This window comes from Lepus europaeus, chromosome 14 (genome assembly GCF_033115175.1).
Source record: "Lepus europaeus isolate LE1 chromosome 14, mLepTim1.pri, whole genome shotgun sequence".
In the NCBI taxonomy this organism is placed as follows: Eukaryota; Metazoa; Chordata; class Mammalia; order Lagomorpha; family Leporidae; genus Lepus; species Lepus europaeus.
In genome coordinates, this window is record NC_084840.1 from 17,405,156 (window position 1) to 17,426,621 (window position 21,466).

General features: G+C 57.6%; 1 protein-coding gene across 4 annotated transcripts in view; it reads left to right on the forward strand.

Moving 5' to 3' along the window:
• Positions 1-21,466, forward strand: part of NAV1 (neuron navigator 1) — a 228,814-nt gene that overhangs the window by 139,113 nt on the left and 68,235 nt on the right. Inside the window, exon 1 of one of the 4 annotated variants that reach the window (XM_062211583.1) lies at positions 15,019-15,181. The exons of the other annotated variants lie outside the window; for them this stretch is intronic. Coding sequence (XP_062067567.1) covers positions 15,129-15,181 — 53 coding nt within the window. The 5' untranslated portion in view covers positions 15,019-15,128. Of the gene's footprint in view, positions 1-15,018; positions 15,182-21,466 lie in introns of those variants that run through there. 4 annotated transcript variants of the gene reach the window in all.

The window sequence follows — 21,466 nt, forward strand, 5'->3', positions numbered from 1 at the left end:
GCCTTTCCCTACCCTCCTTCCTCTGCATAGTGTGTGTGCTCCTGAACCAGTTAAAAAAAAGAAACACAGGCCCCTGAGGCTGGCCTGAGTCAGCCCTTGTCCACCGTGCACACCCGCTGGCTAGAGTTTGCCTGGGCAGTGGACGGTCAGCTGCTGGCATCCCAGTGCCCATCAAGTGGCCCTCACTGGAAACCACGATGCTGTGCTACGTGGTAATTCCACGTGTGTTTCTGTGGCCAGCCTTCGGCGAGCAGTGGCTCTGGACACTTAGAGTTTAAGTGTCATTAGCATCGCCAAACACGGCCATCCAGGAATGTGGTTGGGAAAGTCAGTGTTGAGGGCATCCATTTATAATCCCTGGTAATTTTAACGTGAGCGGCCACTCAGGAGTTTTCGTGGCTACGGGGTGTGTGTGTGTGTGTGTGTGTGTGGATTAGGGAGAGGGCACCCCAGCCTCCAGCAGGTCTTCCAGTGAAGACGTCAGGCCTCCAGCCTCCTCTTCCTCCTACGCCTCTCATCCCCACTGTGGTTTCCATCCAGGTGTTGCCATTTGGAAAATGTCCTATGTCTACGAAAATTGCTTTTCCTATTCATGAACTGGGGAGGACTGTTCCCTACGGGCCAGCCTTCAGTACTGCCCCGCTCACCCGCGTGGCCACACCCCCATCCATCCATCGGCTGCCGCCCACTGCTGGTCTCACCCTGGAGGGCCTGGGTTCAAGTCCTGGCCCCACTGCTGATTCCACTGAACCCTGGGAGGCAGCAGGTGATGGCTCAAGTACTTGGGTTCCACATGAGGGACACCTGGGTGGTGTTCCTGGCTGTTGGAAGCATTCGGAGGCAGGGACCAGTGGAAGGGAGAACTCTCATTCTCTGTCTTAAGATTGAGCGCCATCCCATTGTAGGGGTGGATCCTGCTTTGTGTTTGCGTTCTTCCATTAGTGGGTTGTTTCCGCTCTTTGGCTGTGAACACTGGGGGAGGGTGTATGTGTGTGTAGGGGGGGAGATCCTTCAAACAGTTCGTGGAAAATGTGTGTTATGCGAAAACTATGTAAAGGGTTTTAAGCATATATCTATTTATTTGAAAGGCAGAGTGATAGAGAAAAAGGAGGAGAGAGTGCTTCCACCTGCTGGTTCACTCCCCAAATGCCTGTAACAGCCAGGACCAGGCCAGAGCAAAGCCAGGAGCCAGAAACTCCATCTGGGTCTCCCATATGGGTGGCAAGGGTCAAGTTTCTCCGGTGCAACTGGGACTTGAACCCACACTCTTGATATGAGATGCAGGCATCCAAGGGGCAGTTGAACCTGCTGGGCCATGGTGCCCACCTCAGGGTTTCAAAAAAAAATTTTTTTTTTTTTTACCAAAGTAAGCACCTTGTATTTCCACTTTTCCACAAGTTTTCTGCGGTGTCCTCATGCAAACACCTGTTCAAGTCCCTGCTTTGAAATGGGATTGCCGGGCCGGGCCGTATTGTCTCTGATTTTCTGAGGAACCACAATACCGTTTGACACCGAGACTACAGCATTTTCCAGTCAGCAGTGCACAAGGGTCTTCGTTTCTCTGTACTGTTGCCAACATTTACTACCTTAGAGGTTTTTTTAAGGTATATATGAGCATATTAATGGATTTTAAGTGGGGACTCCTTGTGGTTTTTTGTTTCTCGGAGAGGCAGAGAGAGAGCGCGCACACACTCACGTCACTGATTCATTCCCCAGTACATGCAAAGGGCAGCGCTGGGCTTGGGGGAGCCAGACACTTGCTCCGTGTCTCCCCTGTGGGTGGCAGGAACCCAGTGCCTCCGCCCACCACTGCCTCCTCGGGTCTGCGTTGGCAGGAAGCTGGAGCCAGGAGTGGCACACGGGCAGGCGGCTGTGGGATACAGAGGCTAAGCCCTCACTCCCTGGTTGTGGTGGGTCTGCGCTTTCCTCCTGGTTGGTGACACCGAGCGTCCGTCCGTGCCCACTGTCCATGTGTCTGCCATCTGCATGAAGTTGTCTGGTTTTCGTGGCTGCGTTGTGACAGGGCTTTTATTTTACATTCTGCATACGAAGCCCTTACCGGATACGTGCTTTGCAAACATTTTCTCTGACTCATGGGTTGCCTTTCATTCTGATCGTGTCCTTTGCTGCCCGAAGGTTTTCATTTTGCTGACGTCCAGTGCCTCTTTTTTTGCCCCTGCTTCGGTGTCGTATCCAAAAAATCTTTGCCAAATTCCATGTCGTGTAGCTTCCCCGTTTCCTTCTGAGCGTTTTGTAGATGGTGGGTCTCTTCAGAAGTGCCGATTCCAAGCCACATTGCACACTTGCTAATGCTGAGTCTCTGTGTCCCCCGGGATCCATGTCTTTCTGAAGCTTTTTTATTTTTCTTTCTGATGACTTGGGACCAGTCCGGCTTCTCGCCTAGTACAGAAATCTCGACAGTATTCCCTGTGCCAGTCTTTCAGCCTTGACCGTCATGAGCTCGGTGACAGGGAGCTTACTCCATTTCACACAGGATTAAGTTATAAGGAATTCCCAAGTATTCAGCCCTCTGCTGCCCTGTCACTTCTTGCCTGTGATTCACATCCTCTCGTCTGGGAAGATCACCCAGATATTCCCACATTTTTTGATGACTGCTCAAGTTGTCATTAGACCAAGAAAGAAGACAAAAAGAGAGAGAGGACGGCCCCTGCTCGCTGCGTGGCCTGGTTTTCCAGCCCTCTCTCTGGCCGGGTCACCGTCTCCTGCAGACTCTCAGGTTGTCACCGAGCCTCTCAGCACCGGCACCCAGGCTGATCCCCCGCTTGTCCCGAGAAGTGGACCGGCCAGGGCACCATGCTGGGCGCGACACTGCAGACAGCCCTCGCTGACAGCTCGGGACGTTTCTACCACTTGAAGAGAGAAAAGGAATTTGTTTTTCTAAAAATAGGGCCGCCTGGAATTTAATCTAAGGAAGAAGATAAGTCGCACAGCCGTCTGTCCTCCCCATTCCCGGCGTCCAGGGCTGGGTGGGAGGGCGCCCACAGCAGGTGAACGCGGGCACCGGGCTTGGGGCCAGGCATGCAGGGGCAGCATTGGGAGACGCTGAGGCCTCCCCTGCTTTCATGTGGTTACTTAGTACCTCTCTGGGTGTCCGTGTCTGTCCATGCCTGTGGTGGGGTGGGTGGGCCGTGTGGGAGCTCCGTGGCAGTAACCGGTGGAAACCCGCAGGCCTGCAGGGCTGCTGTCCAGCCCCCACGCTCAGGACCACAGCGCCTTGTTCTGAGACAGCAGGCCTGAGCCTCATAGGCCTGGGGGCCATGGGTCTGGGGACATGGGGATTTCTTGGTGACACTGCCACAGCCCGTGTTCCGCCCCAGGTGGGTCCTTGGCCTCTGTGTGTGGCTGGCTGGCCCCGACTTCTTGCTTCCTGCTGGCCGCCTTCCCTCCCCTCCCCGGCCTGTCCTCTTGAACTGCGCTCGGGGGCTCAGGAACAGATGGGATCCGTTTCCTCCTTGGCTCTCAAGTGTCCTGACGTTGAAAAATGTCAAATAAAACAAACTGTGGGCCCCTGCCTTCTCCCAGGCTGGCTCTGTGCTCCCGAGCCTTAAAGAGACACTTCCAGCCGGGCGGCGGGGGCCTCGGCCGCGGCTTCCAGACCCTGAGATTCACCACCCAGCCGCTGTGAGTGGCAAGCATTCTCCCGCAGTGGGTGCTGGGTCTGTGCCGAGAAGAGAACCCTTTTGGATTCCAGTGGAAGCAGCAGAGTTGTCTGTCCCATTTTTTAAAAAATATTTTTTATTTTATTTATTTGAAAGTCGAAGTTACACAGATAGAGAAGCAGAGAGAGAGAGAGGTCTTCCATCTGATGGTTTACTCCCCAGATGGCCGCAATGACCGAAGCTGTGCCGATCCGAAGCCAGGAGCCAGGAGCTTCTTCCTGGTCTCCCACGTGGGTGCAGGGGCCCAAGGACTTCGGCCATCTTCCACTGCTTTCCCAGGCCATAGCAGAGAGCTGGATCGGACTTGGAGCAGCCGGGATTGAACGGGCGCCCATATGGGATGCCGGCGCTTCAGGCCAGGGCGTTAACCCGCTGCGCCACAGCACTGGCCCTGTCCATCCTATTTCTTCCATCTCTGCTTCCTGGCCGTTGTCTGAGCATTGTGCCCCGGGAGCTGGACCATCATGGAACATGATGACAGGGGCTTGGAGGGCAGAGAGCAGAAGGAGGCCATCCTGGGGAGAGCCCCAGGTTCAAGTTCAGGAAGGAAGCTCAGTGCCTGCCTTTGCGGGACTTCTGACCTAAGAGGGAGGTGGGGAGTGCCGAGTCCACGTAAAGCTGATGGCCTGGGAAGGCAGTGGAAGATGGCCTAAGTGCCTGGCCCCTGCACCTGCGTGGGAGACCCGGAAGAAGCTCCTGACTGCAGTCTGGTCCACTCCTGGCCGTCGCAGCCATTTGCCAAGTGAACCAGTGGATGGAAGATTCTCTTCTGTGTCTCTCCCTCTCTAACTCTGCCTCTCAAATAAATAAGTAAATCTTAAAAAAAAAAAGTTAGAAAAATGTAAAGGGCCCTTGGTTGGAAATGGGTTGTTCTGATCTTGTTAATGTTCTGTTCATTTCACTGATGGCCTCTGTCTTCATTAGGGGTTGTTAGAGATTAGAATAAGATTTATTTATTAATTTGAAGACAAATCTAGAGAGGGAGATGAGAGAGTCTTCCATCTGCTGGTTCAGAGAGCAAAGTGGCCTCAATGAAGCCAGGATGCATTAGCAGGGAGCTGGACCAGAAGCCAAGTAGCTAGGACTTGAACTGGCACATGTGGGATGCCAGCCTCGCAGGTGGCGGCTTAACCTGCTGCGCCATGATGGTGGGCCCCAGAATAAGATTTTTTTAAACTTGGCAGATAAATACATTGAATTTGGCCTTGGAGTTTGTTGTGAGGCCTGGTGGTGTTTCGCTGGTTGACCGTCCTGCAGTGCACAGTTCCTGAAACAGACCTTGGAGAATGGGCTTAGTGACACCCACTGGCCGAGTGGTAGCCGGGTCTTGGGTGAGGGCTCCCGGCCACTCTGCCTGGGTTCAGAGCCTACCTCTTCCTCTGTTGTCTTCACCTCCCGCTGTTTCAGATTCCACAGCTGAAAACACGGACTGGAAGATGAGGGTTAGGTTAGTTCATACCTGTGCCTCGGACAGCACGGGTGCGTGACGAATGCTGGCTGTCCAGAGCCGTTTGGTGACGGACGTCAGCAGGTCGATGGCCTCGGCTGGCACGCGCACGTTCTGAACGCTGATACGGTATTTGTGAAAGTGTGTGTTAGCCTTCACGCTTGAGAGTGAGGCTTGCCATCCTCACTGGGAGGATGACAAGGAAAGTTGGTCGCCCAGCGAGATGGAACATCCTGACCCACACTGACCTGTTTGTGCAATGTTGTCATGCGGCAAATGGTGCCCAGCTGGTGGTCTGGGGCCCGGACCGTGAGTGCAGCGTGTGGGAGCTAAGCTGACCGCACGCGGGATCACTCGAGTGGCCGTGACCCCTTTCCTGCCGTCGGTCCCTGGAGTCGGACGTGTTTCCCTGGTGTGAAGGATGCCTCCAGCAGCTGTCTTAGTCCTTTGGGTGCTACTGCACCAGATCACCATAGAGTGGGCAATTTGTAATGAGCAGATGTTCCTTTGGCTCGCGGATCTTGAGGGTTGGGAAGTCTAAGCTCAAAGGAGCACCTCCAGTGGGGGCTTTTGCTGTGTCATCACCCCACAGTGGGCGGGGGAAGGGCGAGAGAGCACACGTGTACACACAAGAGAGGGGCGCCCAACTCATCCCTTGTCTCATGTGAAGATTTTGTTTATTTATCTGGAAGGCGGAGTCACAGGGAAAGAGGAAGAGGCAAAGAGAGAGAGAGATTCTGTCTGTTGGTTTGCTCCCCAGAAGGCCACAACAACCAGATCTGAGTTAGTAGGCCACAGCTAGGAACCAGGAATACCATCCGGGTCTCTCACGTGAGTGACAGGGACCCAAGTCCTTGAGCCATCTTTCCCTGCCTTCCCAGACACCTCAGCAGGAAGCTGGATTGGAAGTGGAGCAGCCAGAACCCCAGTCAGCGCTCCAGTGTGGTGCTGGTATTATGAGCTGCAGCCCAGTACTGGCCCCCGAACTTAACCTTTTATAGGAACCCTCTCCCACGGTAACTCACCCACCCCTGTGACCCCAGCATTGATCCATTCAGAGGCCCTGTCTCTTACCGCTGCTGCACTGGGGGCTAAGCTTCCAACATGCGTGCTTTTGGGGGACACATCAAACCATAGCAGCGGGATAGCCGTGGAAGCAAACCTCAGGACAAGGGTTTGAGTGTGTGTGTGTGTGTGGGGGGGGGGTTATGTGGGAGGTGCTCCCAGAAAGCACTGATGGGGAGTGGGAGGAGTCAGCAAAGAGGCGGGGACCTGCACGAGGGCTGCTCCTGTACAGGTTACTGCTGCAGGCACTTGGGGGCCTGGGTTTCCGGAAGAGGCCATGGCATACACTTGCCCCACCCCCGGGCAAGGACACCTGTGTGTTTCCCTGTGTGCTCCTGTTCACTGTTGGCTGAGGGCAGGTCCTCGGGGGGCACAGGTGGGCATTTGCAGGCCACTCCACAGAGGCCGAGTTCCAGGTGCCTGCCATAGAGCTCGCTGGGAGGGTCGGTGAGCAGTGACTACAGGGAAAATGTAACTGGGACACACATGCCGTTAATTGGGAAGGGGCAGATTCCTGGGTCTGACGGGAGGGAGGGGATGGCTGCAGAGGGCCCCTGGCTCTCAGACACCCCTGGATTCCTCCAACAAAATGGGGGATGCCTCTCCTCGGCCAGTGCAGGGTTAATCTGTATCCCACGTCTGTTCGGATCCAAAGAGGTTGGTGGAAGGTTGGAGCAAGCCACGTATTCCAGAGGGGCAGCTGGATGTGTGGTGGTTGCCATGGCAACTGATGCCACCCGAGGGGCGGCCCCTCCTCTGGGTGTCCTAGTAACCTACAATTGGGCTGCTGGAGTTTCGGCTGAGAGCGATGACGTACACTGTGGGTGACGGTTATTGTGGATAAAGCGTGGGGGATGCTATTGAGTGGGTGTGGCTTCCCCATTACCTGTCCGCTTGCCTCTCCTGGCCGGCCCCCTCCTCTCACCCACAGACCTGCTGTCCTGCGATGGCCACCTGGGTTTGTGCGGCGCCCAGAAGTCCCCTACAGCCGGATGCTATGGGGAGAGCACCCACGTGGAAAGGGGACAGGCATGGGTTCAGATCCAGCTCTGAGGCTCCGGGAAGGCCGGTGATCCCGCGTGAGTGGGTACAGTAGCCTGGGAGGAGGAATGTTGTCAGGATGTAAGGCGATCCAGCGTGTGTGACACCCCGGGTGCCCAGTAGGTGACCAGTAGTCACCTCACTCCTCCTGGTTAGTTCCTAGAAAAACCACAGCTGCAGAGGCCCCCTGCAATGGAGCCTCCCTGCCTGGGCAGTGACACCCAGGTTGCCAAGTCTCGCGCCTCCAGAGAGCCTCCCCTCCCTTGTCCCAGTGCTGGCCTGGAACTGGCGTGCGTGACTGGTACTTAACACTGGGTGCTTTCTGGATTCACTCACGGGTGCACAGCACGTATGCTTGGCACCGCGCTGAATGGCATTATCTCACTTAACCTTACCAACACCGTGACGTGGACTTCTCCCCTCCACTCACAAGGCAGGAAAGTGGAACTTGTCCTAACGGGCTTGACAGGATCACAGAACTGGGGAGTGACAGGACCCAGCTTCCATGCCCTGTGCTCATCCCACTGTACCCACGGTGCACCAAGAGCATGCCAGGGGCGGGGGTCTCACGCCTTCCCCGGGGAGCTTCCCAAGAACAGAGACCCTGTCTTCTGCCAGTGAGATTCCCCCAACGCACAGCAGCCTGCTTCTCAGCCATGCTGTTGACTGACCGCTGAGTGGCTATTGAAGGCCCCCTCCTGGGATGCCCCTAAGTGACCTCTTCATCTTCCAGGAGGGGGGTCTTGCTTTGGGGAGCCATAAAGTGGCCACAACCAGGAGCTCTGGGCCAGCGGCAGAAGGAACCGCCTCAGCCTGCATGAATACAAGTCCTTGTTTAACTGCAGCTCAAAGGCATGGCTGTCCCAGGGTGCTCGGGAGAGCCCAGCGCTGGGCTCTGGGTGCTCAGATGTCTCTGGCCAGGCAGCAAAAGCGCATTCAGTGCAGTTGAAGGAAGGCCAGCAGGCTGGGCAGGGGTGCTTACCCAGTGAGCTGTGTGCAGGGCCGCCCCAAAGAGGCTGCGCACTGAACTGTGCGTGCCTGTGCTTCGGGGTACGGTGGAGCAAATGCAGGCAGGTGTGTGAAAGTCTGGGTGTGAAAGCAGGCAGGAAGGACAGAGGCCAGCATGTGGCGACCTGAGAGACGGATCAGCGCTCGCTGAATTTGCGGGACAGGGTCGTGGAGAGTGAAGGTCGATGAGGCTGCCGTGGGGGCTGTGCCATCAACACACAGAGCCAGCGTGCTGGTGAATGAGACAGACTCACGCTGTGGGAGCCACATCCAGACACCCGTGGACACAAGGAGGCTGTGTGTGCGTGAGATCGGCGGGCACCCCAAGCGTCTGAGAGGTGCAGGGACTTCCAGGAGCGGGGACTGCCTGGGAGGGCTCGGCCTGGGGCCCTGAGCCAGAGTGAGGGTGAGCATGCCCTCCCCAGCCCGCCCCTCTCCCTTGGCTCGCTCATCTGCAAGGGGTCCGTCTCGGGCCTGGTCCCTTCTTTCCCAGGGGTGTCTCGGGCAGATCTCTTGCCCTCCTGCAGCCCCTCCTCTCGTCGTCGCCTCTCTGGATCTCGGCAGTCTTCCTCTGCTTCCGTGTCTGGCTTCTGTCTTGGCCCCTGTGGGCTTGATGACAAGGGGGCAGTTCAGGAATGACACTATCTTCGCATCCATGGCCGTGTGGACAGGCTTGGGTGGTGGGACTTCTCGCCCCAGGCGTTCCCAGGGCTGCTGAACGTTCTGCCGAGTGTTATTGGAAGAGGAGGGACACAGCTTATCTGGCTGTCGCTGCCCTTTTCCAAGCCACAAGCCACAAGCCTCGGCACGAGGGCCCTGGGGGAGAGCCAGCTGCCCTGGGCCCACGCTGGAGCCAACTTTCCCCAGATGTTCCCTGGTCTCTGGATCCGGCCAAGGCAAGGAGCTCCCCAGGGGAGGTTCCAGCCGAGATCCCGCCCTTCCAGGGCCGGGCAGGTGCCCTGAAGTGTGGCAGGCAGTAGCCACACAAGCTCGCCTGTCCTTAGCTGTCTCTATGGTTCGTTTCCTGTTCTTGGAAGGCAAAACGGCACAGTAAATGGAAAATTCTGGGGTCTCATTGACCTGGATTTAATTTCCCGTTTGCCACTCACTCCCTGCGTGGCTTTGTGCTTCAGTCTCGTCATCGGAAAGACAGGATGATGACGGCCACCTCGTGCTGTTGGTTCTTCTGGGCGGTTTGAGACACTCGGAGACACTGTGGATACAACAAGGGGGAGATAGACTCACTCAGAAAGAATGCGGCAAATTATGTACAAAAGTCAATGTACAGGTTGGGGGTGCTGTGTGCATAGGAAAAAGACGGGGGGAGGGGGCCGAGAGTGGAGACAGGGTGGCCAGGGAAGGCTTCCTTGGTAAATTACACAGATAACAGGATGGAGCCATCCAGGCAAACAGAAGAGCCAGAGGCAAAAGTGGGCACGAGTTCAAGGAGGTGTCTGAACCAGGGCTAGTAATGGGGAGTGTGGCCAGAAGTGAGGTCAGGAGATAGCCAGGGGCCAGGTAAAGAGGGCCCCGTGTACGAGGAGAAGCCCTGGAGGACTTCAGGGAAGGGGCGGTATCATCTAATGTGTTCTGCTGTGAGGGGAAGGGACCCCCCAAGACTCCAGGCAGAGCAGGCGGTGGCTCAGCCCAGGATGCATGGGTGGAGGGAGGCAGAAGGGCTCAGGGCTAGAGGTCCATCCTCACTCCACTGCATGAGGTCTCGTCCCTGCCTCCCAGAGACTCGGGGTCCCACTCGGCGCCGGGGAGGCTGGGGTCGTGGGCGCTCAGGTTGTTCTGAAGTAGTTGCTCCTGGTGTCGGGGTCTCCTGAGCTGGTTGTACACAGACAGATGCATGCGCATGGCACCCCTAGGAATCCACCCAGTGACCTGCCCTGAGGCCCCTGCAGGCCCCCACTGCAGAGGCAGCCCCCCTCGCATCCTTGTCCTGTGGCCCGGGGTCCTCGGGATGGTGGGAGAGGGTGAGATCTAGGGGCTCCCCTCTCTGCTGCCGCTCCCAGTGGTGAGAATGGTGGTGGGAAAAGCGAGTCCCCTCAAAGGTCATATAAATATTTGCAGAGCGGTAGCACAGCTGGGAGCAGGCTCCTCCCTCCAGCTGTCTCATTTGCTATCCGGAGGGGTCTCCGCTGGGCTCTGGCACGTTGCACTGTGCATCTGTTGGGCCCCCAGGGCCCCCAGGGTCCCCAGTTCTAACTCTGCCGCCTGCCTTCAAAAGCTTCCGGACTGGGACCTGGGCTGGCCCCACAGGGGAAGGTGGCAAGAACAGGTGCCACCGTTTGGTGGCAAGGAGCCAGGAAGCCCGGGTGGTGTGCAGGGGCCTTGAGCCACGTGCCTGCCCCTCCTGTCCGAACCAATCCTGTTGGGCTTTGACATTCTGGATTCTCCAGCCACGCGACCTGGGTCTGGCTCAGGCCCCCCGGGGAGAGCCTGGAAGTTGGTGGGGAAGGCCACAGCTTCGCTGGGTCAGGGCAGGGGAGACGCTGGCCAGGTTCGTGCACAAGGAACCCTGGAAAACCCAGCATTGCTGATAGGCCAGGAGATTCCCTGGGGGCGGGCACTTGACCTGGTCCTGTGACCCCAGCCGGGATATCTGGGTCCCACATCCATCACTCCAGCTTCCTGCTTGGGCAAGACCCCAGCAGGCAGTGGTGACGGCTCAAGTAGTTGAGTCCCTGTCACCCACACGGGAGACCTGGATTGAGTTCCTGATTCCTGGCTTCAGCCTTGGCCCACGCTCAGCCTGTGCTTGCATTTGGGGAATGAACCAGTGGATGGGGGAGCGCTCTCTCTCTCTCTCTCTCTCTCTTTTTCCCCCACCCTTCCCCTCTTATTGTCTTTCTACCTCTCAAAAAAAGAAAGAAAAGAAAAAGAAATGTTGGGGAGCCATGGCCTGGGCCTACTGTCTTGGTCCCCTCTTCTAATCTCTGAGGCCTCGACCATGCCACAGAGAGGCACCTGCCTCACCTCAGACCCTGATTGGTTGGGAATAGGATGATGTCATCGACCTGGAAGTACTGGAAGCTTCTGCTATGCAGAGGGCTGGCAGTGACTTTTCCAGACCCTGCAGTCAAGGTCACAACCCCAGGGTTCTGTGGGGTCACTCAGGGGTCTGGGTGGGGGTAGGGGTTTGAGAGCTGGGACTGGAGGCATGGCCAGGTGATTCCCTATGGAAAAGGTTCATCCGCCAAGCTCCCTCTCACGGCCCCTCCCCTCCTTCCCCCTGGATCCTCCATTCTGGTCCCGTTCCTCCTCTTTCCAGTCCCTGGGTCGTAATTGGCTGTTTGTCCAGACGCTGCCAGCTCAGCCTGGCCGGGGTGTGGAGGGGTCTTGGGCCCAGAGGGGCCCAGACTTGTGGATGGGGCAGGAGAGTTTCCACGTAGGAACTAAACAGCTCATAACTGAGGGAGAGAGGAGAAACAAGGGCGGGGCAGAGTGGACGCCTACCTTGGCCTCTGATCTTCTCCAGGGTCTCATTTCTGGGGCTCCCCCAAGAAATCAGGGGCACTGTCAGGCCCCAGACAGATGGCACGGGAACCCAGGACACTGGGGCACGTGGCACTAGAATTGAGAGCACCCAAGGGCTTGGCAAGTCTCTCTCCCTTCCTCCCTCCCTCCCTCTCTGTCTCTTTCCCCCCTCTTGCCCCACCCTAACCAATCTCACTGACCTCTGGATGTCACTGGTGGACACGGAACTTTGGCTGGCACGACTATGAACCTGAGCCCGGGCGGCTCCAGGCATCCTTCGAGGTGGGGGGAGCCTCCCCCGCCCCCCGACATGCGTGCACAGGCACACAGGAGTCTGGCTGAGGGGCCTTGTGCATATCACTCAGGGGTCTGCCCTGCTTCAGACAGGCCTTTGCGTGCCTCAGTTTCCCCCACTCTGATGGTGCAGACCTGGGGTCAAATGAGCTCAAGGCTCCCACTTCTCTCAGGTCTCTCCTCTTCCCTCTCCACGTCAGTGGCTGTGTTTTGTTTTGTTTTGTTTTGTTTTGTTTTTTTCCTGGAAAAATGTTTACCGGACAACAGCTCCCTCTCAGCAGGTGTCTTCCCCTCCAGCCTGCGTGTGCCTCAGCTGCTTGGGCTACAGCCCTGGAGTGGGCAACGTCAGGGCCCGTTGATGGGGAGACCACTTCCCTGTCTTCCCAAAAGCCCCCAGACCACATTGCTCTTCAGTGCCGCTGTGCAGGTACCCAGGCTGCCTTGGCCTGGGTGCTGAAATAGCAGGTGCGGATTGCAAAGCCTCTTGGGCCCTGTCCCTGCGCTGTAAAAGCCCCTTCTTGCCTCCAGCAGCAGGGGTCTTGTCTCTACCACATGCCTCACCTTCCCCATCCAAGAGGAGACAGGGGCACATGGAGGTGGCAGCCTGGGACTCTGCATGGAGCCCCAGGAGGAGGGGTGTGGAGTCCTCAGACAGCTAAGCACCCTGCTGCTGAGGGATCCCGCTGGCTCAGGCTAAGGAGAATCCCTTCTGTGTGCTGTGAGCTGTTCCCCAGATGCCTCTGCAGACGCTCAGCACAGCTGCAGACAGAAATCCCCTCCCCCTCTGGGACAGCACAGGGCCAGGAGAGCCGGCAAGAGGGTCTGGTCCAGGCTCCCCATGCTGGACCGAGGTGGAGAACGGGACACCCGCCTGCCTCTCTCCCATCTCCCACAGCCGCCTGCCTGGGAGCGGCAGTGTCTCTCCTAAGTCTCACCGCCCAGCTGTTCACTGCAGAGTACAGGAAGTGGAAACCTGTTTGCCCAGGTGCTCATGGGTAGTCTGAGGGATAGGTCTGGGGTCACTGCCGAACCTTACTCCTCTTTGATGGGAGATTTGGGAAATGCAGGGACAGATGAAGACCCCTCCCCCAACCAGCCTGCCCCAGGCCCAGGACAGAGCCCCCTCTTCTGAAGATTCCTGGGGTCAAAGCACCATCTGGACTTTCTTCAACGCCTGGACAGTTCAGGAGGAGTGTGGATCCCCCCCCCACGACATTTGTGGAAACTGAGGCCCAGAAAGCTCTAGGGGTGCAAGACCTGGGGCTCATGCAGGGCTCACGCACACCGAGCTGTCCAGCGCCAAAGGCAGCCAGCCACTCCATGTCTTGCACTCACTTTAGTCCAGCACTTTCGGAGACCTTTAAAATTATTATGTGAAAGGGAGGGAGCGCGAGAGCGCGCACTTGCTGAATCTGCTGGTTCACTCCTCCAGGGCCCACAATGGCCAGGACTGGGCCCAGCCGAAGCCGGGAGCCAGGAACTCCATCCAGGGTCTCCCATGTGGGTGGCAGGGACCCAAGTACTTGAGCCAGAGTGCACGTTAGCAGGAGGAGAGCTGGCGCTGCGGCTGGAGCCCAGGAACCCCAGGGCGGGATTGTGGGCGTCCCAAGCCACACCAGATGCCACAGCTTTGGGGGGAGGGCTTTGTGGCTTAACGGGCTAATCCTCCGCCTTGCGGCGCCGGCACACCGGGTTCTAGTCCCGGCTGGGGCGCTGGATTCTATCCCGGTTGCCCCTCTTCCAGGCCAGCTCTCTGCTATGGCCCGGGAAGGCAGTGGAGGATGGCCCAAGTGCTTGGGCCCTGCACCCGCATGGGAGACCAGGAGAAGCACCTGGCTCCTGGCTTCGGATCAGCGCGGTGCGCCGGCCGCAGCGGCCATTGGAGGGTGAACCAACGGCAAAAAGGAAGACCTTTCTCTCTGTCTCTCTCTCACTGTCCACTCTGCCTGTTTTAAAAAAAAGAAAAGAAGGAATTGCTGTTGGTTGTTGCTTCAAGAAGGCAGGTGTCCTCAGTCCATTTCTGGGATGGAGTCTTCCTGTTTGTGCAGCTTACGTTGGCACTGGGACCAGCCTTAGACACTTGGCCCCTTGCAGGGTGAAGAGTGAGGACTGGAGGAGGGCTGGCCAGTGGAAGGGCCCTGCTACTGGGTCCCACTGTTCTGTTGTTTTTTAACCCCACAACAAAATATTTGTTTCCCAAGAAATCAGCTGCGAATGCCTCCTGGAGGAAGGTGCAGAGCCTTGCGTGCTGTGAACTGGTCTTTCTCCCCACAGCCTCCCCCAGCAGGCACACCTTCCTCCCATCTGCGTCTTCCAAACGTTGGGGTGATGTCTGTCGCCCATCCCCTGAGGGTGTCAGGACTTCCAGAGGCGCTTGCACCAGCTTAGCCGCCCCTGCCCTAAGCCGTTCTGAGCCACCTCTGGCAATCTGTACCCTGTCTGACCTTCATCTGTCTCCACACCTCTCTGCAGACCTGGTTTTACGCAATGTACTGATGATCTCTTGCTCCAGTTCTGACTGGTGCCTAGAATTCTAGAAAGGGGCTAGGAGGAGGCCCTCTGTGGGTCGGGTTCTGCCTGGGTCTTCCCAACCCGGTACCCACATGTGCACAGCCCCAAGGAGGGACTTAGCAGGGCCTGGCTGCTCACCCCTCCTTCTGCCTCCTGTAGCCTGCACACCAGCCCAGGGGCCATACCCGGCATTGCAGGGGTTAACTCTGGAGCAGCCTAGGTGGAGGTCGAGGCCGCCAGCCTTCTTCTGCACCTCTGGGCTTCCAAGGCCACCGGGGCATTGGAGGCTGCGGTGGCTCTTTGTCTACCTGCTCTGGGCCTTAAAGAGCCCGCTGGCAGCCTGCATCACCAGGGCTCGGGACAGAAGTCAGCGACGGGGAAATGGGGCACTGTCGCTTTAAGTACAGCTGGAGCCGTAAGTCGGAGCCGGGGTGGTGGAGAGAAAAGGGAGCGGAGGGCTGGCGAGGGCTGGGTTTCGGGCCCTCCGCGTGGCCTGCGGCTCTCCTACCTTGGTGGCTGTGCGCCGGGTGCCAGGCAAAGGTAGTCCCGGGGGGGTGCTGGGTGCCCAGCCCCGCGGATGGCCGATTGAGCTGCAGAAGATGCTTCATCTGGCCCTGCCCAGGTCGGGAGCGACAAGGAAACTCCCCTGCAGGTAAGCTTGGCGGCCCGGGGCCAGACTGCAGGGCTGGGGGCTGGGTGGTGACCCCCTGTGCCCAGCCCCCACCGCCCCCCCCAGCTGCAGCCTCTGGGTGCGGGGTCCGCAAGAAGGAGGGTCTTGGCAGCGCCGGCTTTTCCACCAGAGGGAGGGGTGCCAGGACCGCGGGAGCCTTCCGGACCCCTGCGTTTGGCTTGCTGGCCGGTGGGGCTTGGGGGTGTCGGGAGCGGGGTTGGAAGCAAGGGCATTTAGAGCTTCCTGGACAGAGCTGAGACAATGGCACAACTTGATTGAAGTTCATGGTTACTGCGGTGCATGGAGCCGGGGATGGGGGGTTCAGAGAGCCTCAGGGACCGGGCTGGTGGACGGAGGGGGCCCTGCAGCCCTAGGCCGGCTCAGCCAAGGGGCTCCCTGACCCCTGGGGCCGTCCTGGATGGAAGAGAGATCTGGGGGGGGGGGCTTGGAATTGTGACTTCCCAGCTGGCTGGATCCCCGTGTGGGGGAGTGAAGCCGAGAGTCCACCATGCAGGGAAGGGGTGAGAGCCACAATTTGGGGTGGTGAGGGTGACACGCAGGAGTGCCTTTGCGAAGGGGAAGTGATGTGGCCACGGCCGGGGACCCTCCGCTGACTTGGAAGCTGCACCTCCAAGGGAGGGTTAGGAAACTCCCGCAGCCTGAAACACAGAGCAGGGGCTTTCTGTTGCTTCTGGCAGCCCCCCTCCCCCCCCCAGCCCCCTGCCCGGGGCAGCTCTCAGCCCAGAGTACACACTCCTTCTCCCAGCCTCCCTCCGCTGGAAGATGGAGGTGAGAGGCCCCGTGGCTCCTGCGGCGGCCGCTCCCACCTCGAACCTCTCACAGCACAGACTTACAGCCCGGTGCTTGCTCCTGCTCCCTAGAGAGAGCGCCAGGTCCTCTGCAGAGAACCCTGCACACAAAGGCTGGGGTTAGGAGCAGAGAAGTGGGCCGGACGGGCGGGGGTTGGGGGGAGACAGAGACACAGCGTCTGCCCCAGGGGCACCCGGAGTCCTACTGGCCCCAGACTTGTGTGCCCCACCACACACCAGCCTCACTGGAGGGTGCCTAGGACCCTTGAGGTCACTTTGCAAAGACTAGTGGGAGGTGGGTGTCCATCTCCGGGCCCAGGAGGAGGGGCCCCTCCCCCACCTTCCACCCCAGTTGGAATCTTTTATGGTCCTTGAGGGGTGTGCCGGGGAGACTAGGGCCTCCCAGCCCAAGTTTGCCCTGGTTCTACTCTGAGATTCTGGGAAGACCCTGCGTGGTGCCCTAGTGCCCCCTGCCCACGCCCCTCACTTCCTGTTTCTCTAGTCTGCCCCACTCATCCTCCCTGCCCCCCTCCAGGGCCCCGCCCCAGCCCCCGGGGCCCCTGGCTTTGCGGAGTGAGCTGGGTGCCTTATCCAGGGGCCAGGGTTGTGGAGCACTCCCAGCTTTTCCCCTGGAGCATATTGCTGGGCAGGTGTGTCGGGGCGGGGCCGGAGGAGAGCGGGTCAGGTTACAGCGACCCCCGTCTACTGCCTGCGGGGCTGGGGCTGGGCCTGTGGTTTCCTTCCCCTCCACGCCTAAGACTTGCAGGCCCATTGTTGCTGGTGGGCCAGCAGAGACGGGATGTTGTAAAGTGCCACACTTGGAGTATAAAGTTTAACTAGGCTGGCTGCGATCTCGCGGAGGGAGGGCTGAGCCCCGGCCTGTGCTCTGGGGACCACTCAAACCCTGCCCTGTACGAGGTTTGTTTGAGGCCAGCAGGGATCAAAGAGTCGCTTTCCCTGCTGGCTCAGGGTCCCCCTTGAGCTCCAGAGAGGGAGGGGCGGGGTGAGGGCTGGTGAGTGAGCTGCACGCAGCCCCACCCCAGCCTGCATTTGCCTGAAGCAGATGCCCGGGAGGGAACACTGCACACCCACACATCCACACACACACACACACCCGCAGACTGTCACCAGGCTGTCAGCAGGAGCCACACTCAGCCTTTAGCCTGTGGTCTCTCCTCTGCCCAGCAAACTCAAGCCTCCAGCGTTTGGAACCCAGGCATCTGCCCCACTCAGTCCTCCCAGCTCCCTCCGGGACAGGACTCCTAGCTCAAGCCTGGGGTCCATGGAAGTGAGCCTCTCACGCATCAGCCAGAGGCTCCCTGGGGCGGAGGGCCTCACTTGGCACCCACGTGTGGCCACTGTGAGAGGACAGATGTGGGGCTGGGCAGGCCCAGTCACCCTTCCGGTGAAAGCCCTGCCCTTGGCCGGGGAGCCGCTGGGGACTTCCTCGTCACTCTCACACCCAGCCCTCCAACCCCGCCTGTGCTCAGTGCTGTCACTCCATCTCCAGACAACCGCCCAGGGGGTGTGTGTGATTATCCCATTTCACAGATGAAGGAACTGAGGCTGGAAGAGCAGTGGCCAAGGTCACAGGGGTGGGGTTTGTCCCCACACCTAGGTCTGACCCAAGCCGACCCTGGCCATGCCATGAGCACACTGTTCAGGCCCTGGCAATACTGAAAGCTGAGGGTGCAGATGCTGAGGGCATTTTGAGGCCTGAGCGAGGGTCTCGCGGTGGCCTGGGGCGAGGGTGGGGGTGTCTGGGTGGGAGTTTCTGCACCACTTCGTAGGTTTGTGACATCACCGAGGTTCTGGGTCTCCGGCTGCCTCTCTGTAGACTGGGTGGAATGCCTGGCCTCTCTCCTTTGGGGATGCAGAAATGACAGGGAGTTGATGGGAGGAGCCGGGGTGTTTGTGAGTGCAATGGTGAGCGGCTGAGGCCCCGCCCCTGCTTTCTCCAGTCCTCAGATGGCAGTGCCTGTTGGTGTAGCAGTCTAACCAGAATATGTCTTCGTTTTTACCTAAATTTGTAGTTACCCATCTTCAGATTCCTATCTAGCCCAAAATTGTGCTAATTAGCATGGCATATTTATGCATCCTATTTTCGATAGCAGTTTACATAAAAATAAGCCACTTTTTAAAATGTCTTTTTTTTTAAGCAACCATATAATCATTCAGTCTTCACTGTGTGACAGTTTTGTGCCAGCTGCTGGCCTGGAGACTGAGGAAGCAGAGCTGGACCCTAAGCATTCACACTTATCTGTGCATTCGTGCAGTCGGCAAACTCCAGTCCCTTCCAGGATCCAGGCGCAGAGCTGGGGTGTAGAGGGAGCCGCAGGGCAGCACTAGCCCCTGCCTCCTGGAAGCGGGTCGCCATACCTGGCAACAGACAAGGAGACATGAACCAACACATCAATGCGCTCGTTCAGAGTGGGAGAAATGTTCGCGGGGCTGCTGGTGCAGGAGGATGCCATGTTGGTAGGGGAGACCAGGGAGCCAAGGCTGTGGTTCCAGGCCGCGTGGGCAGCGATGGGAAGCAGGCAGGGAGAAGCCACAGTTGGCGTGGACGTGGAAGACTTCCCAGGGCAAGTGGAAGAGAGTTTTCCAGAGGGATGGGAGAAGGGAACAGGAGAGGTTTCCCCTCGTTCACGGAGCAGAGACTGCCCTTGCCTTGTCTCCGAAAGCAGAGTAGATAATCCAGCCGCGTGGAGCATGAGACTCTGGCCTCCGCCTGATATTCTCGCGATGCTTCAGGAATTCCTAGAAATGCTCCATCCCTGGACGTTGTTGGACAGTGAAACCCCATGACCCTCTGTCTCCAGAAGACGCTGATGACTCTGGGGTAGAAATACTGGAAAGAAAGCTTTGCGGGACCTCCCGCCGGCACACACATGGCCTCCAGGCCGCTGCTCCCGAAGTGTTGAGCTCCGGCTGGAGCCCACGGACTTGGCGAGGGCGCCAGGCGTCCCCGTGAGCTAGTGCTCCTGCCCTGTGTAGTGCTGCAGGTGCCACCTGAGCCGGGTGCTTTTGAAAACAGGGAGCAGAGGGAAGTTGGGGAGCTACCCGGGTTTGTTAGGGACTGACCTGGATGCTTTGGGTGCCTTATATACCCCTCTAGCTACCCAGAAAGACTGATGGTGATGCAACCTGTGTTTTTTTTTTTTTAATATTTATTTTATTTATTTGGAGAGGGGGGGAGAGAGAGAGAGAGAGATCTTTTATCTGCTAGTTCACTCCCCAGATGGCTGCATTGGCCAGGGCTGGGCCAGACCAAAGCCAGGAGCCAGAATTTTCATTTGGGACTCCCACATGGGTGGCAGGGACCCAAACACTTAAGCCATCCTCCACTATTCTTCCCAAGGCATTAGCATGGAGCGGGATGGGAAATGGAGCACCTGGGACTCGAACTGGCGTCCATATGGGAAGCCGGCACTGCAGCAGGTGGCTTAACTCGTTGTACCACAGCATCGGCCCCCAGATTTCAAATTTTGAAATTTGTGGATGTTCAGCTGGTAAAATCTATGCAAGTATTTCCAAGAAAAACTGAAATCTGAAACGCTTGGGGCCCCAAGCATTTTGGGTCAGCGTAGTGGGGCAGAAATTCAGACCCCGTCTGGCCTGCTGCACAGCCCTTCCTCGCTGGACTAAATGCCAGGGGCGGGAGTTTGGCTTTCTCAAGCCTGGGCTCACCTAAGCTCCCTTTTGAGATGGCAGTCTTCTGCAGAGGAGAGCTGCTCATGAGATCCCCCCACGAGGAAGTTCTCCTCCATACATCTGTATCTATACTTACTTTTCCCAGAGTCGCTCATTATATGGTGGGAGTTTTGCCCAATCACAAGTTCCTAGAGGCCGGAGACGTTTACTTAATGCATATGCAGAGTTTGATAGTAAGTCTTCTGATGCTGACAAAAGAATAACTGGTAGAAAACTATCTTTCTCTTTTTTTTTTTTTTAAAGATTTATTTATTTATTTGAAAGTCAGGGTTACACAGAGAGGAGAGGCAGAGAGAGAGAGAGGTCTTCCATCCATTGGTTCACTCCCCAATTGGCCACAATGGCTGGAGCTGCACCAATACGAAGCCAGGAGCCAGGAGCTTCTTCTGGGTCTCCCACGCAGGTGCAGGGGCCCAGTGACCTGGGCCATCTTCCATTACTTTCCCAGGCCCAGAGCTGAATCGGAAGTGGAGCAGCCGGGACCAGAACCGGCGTCCATATGGGATGCCGGCCCTTCAGGCCAGGGCGTTAGCCCATTGAGCCACTGTGCCGGTCCCAGAAAACCATCTTAAGAGCTTACATGTGTCAGTCCGTCTTCGGCTGTGCCACATGTATCCTGTGTCACGCCATACTTAGCATTCTTCAGATGGAGTCGAACCATGTCCTCAGCTACAGAAGATGGAAGCCAATCCAGCAGCAAGTATTATTTATTTTTAAAGATTTGTTATTTAATTGAGAGGGAGAGACTGAGAGAATGGTCTTCGATTCACTGGCTCACTGCCCACATGGCTGCAATAGCCGGAGCTGCACCAGTCTAAAACCAGGAGCCAGGAGCTTCCTCTCAGTCTCTCACATGGGTACAGGGGCCCAAGGATTTGAGCCATCCTCTACTGCTTTCCCAGGCCACAGCAGAGAGCTGGATGGGAAGAGGAGCAGCAGGGACTAGAACCAGCGCCCACATGGGATGCCGGCGCCACAGGCGGAGGATTAACCTACTGTGCCAGGACGCTGGCCCCGAGCAGCAAGCACTTATTAATGGCCTAGCACGTGCCAAGACCGTGCTCAGCCCTGCAAAGCCGACAATGGCATTGGGCTCACTGCAGAGAGCTCTGACTTGGCTTTTCCAGGGAAGGTGGCTCTGAATGAGGAGAGGGCACGGAGGCCACTCTTCTTGGTACTTAAGTGTAGTGAGCAGTGTGTTGATTTATTGGTTTTCCTCGTCCCATTGTTAACAGGATCCTCATCCTCCATGCGTATAAGTTAAAGGTGAACGAGCGGACTAGACTCGTGCTTGGGAAACCTGCATCCCATTAGAGTACGTGGGATCCAGTCCCATGTCTGCTTCAGTCCAGCTTCTTGTGATGTGCATCTGAGAGGCAGCAGGTGATGGCCCAAGTGCTTGAGTCTCTGCCACCCATGTGGGGACCTGGATGGAGCTCCTGGCTCCTTGCTGCAGTCTTGTCCGGCCCCAGCTGCTGCAGACATTTGGGGGGTGAACCAGCAGGTGGACGATCTATTTGTGTGTGCGTGTATGTCTGTTGCTCTGCTTTTCAAATAAAAAATACTTTTTTCAAATGTGAAGGAGGAGGCATACATACCCCAGTTTGTTCCTGCGATTTGTGGAAATCACTTCCATCCTTTACAGATGTGGCTCATCTTCGCCGTCCTCTCCCAAGTGGGTTTCTTTGCTGGGGTCCTTGTCTGGAGAGCCCTGGCCACGCTCTGCACTGTCCCTGGAGCAGCA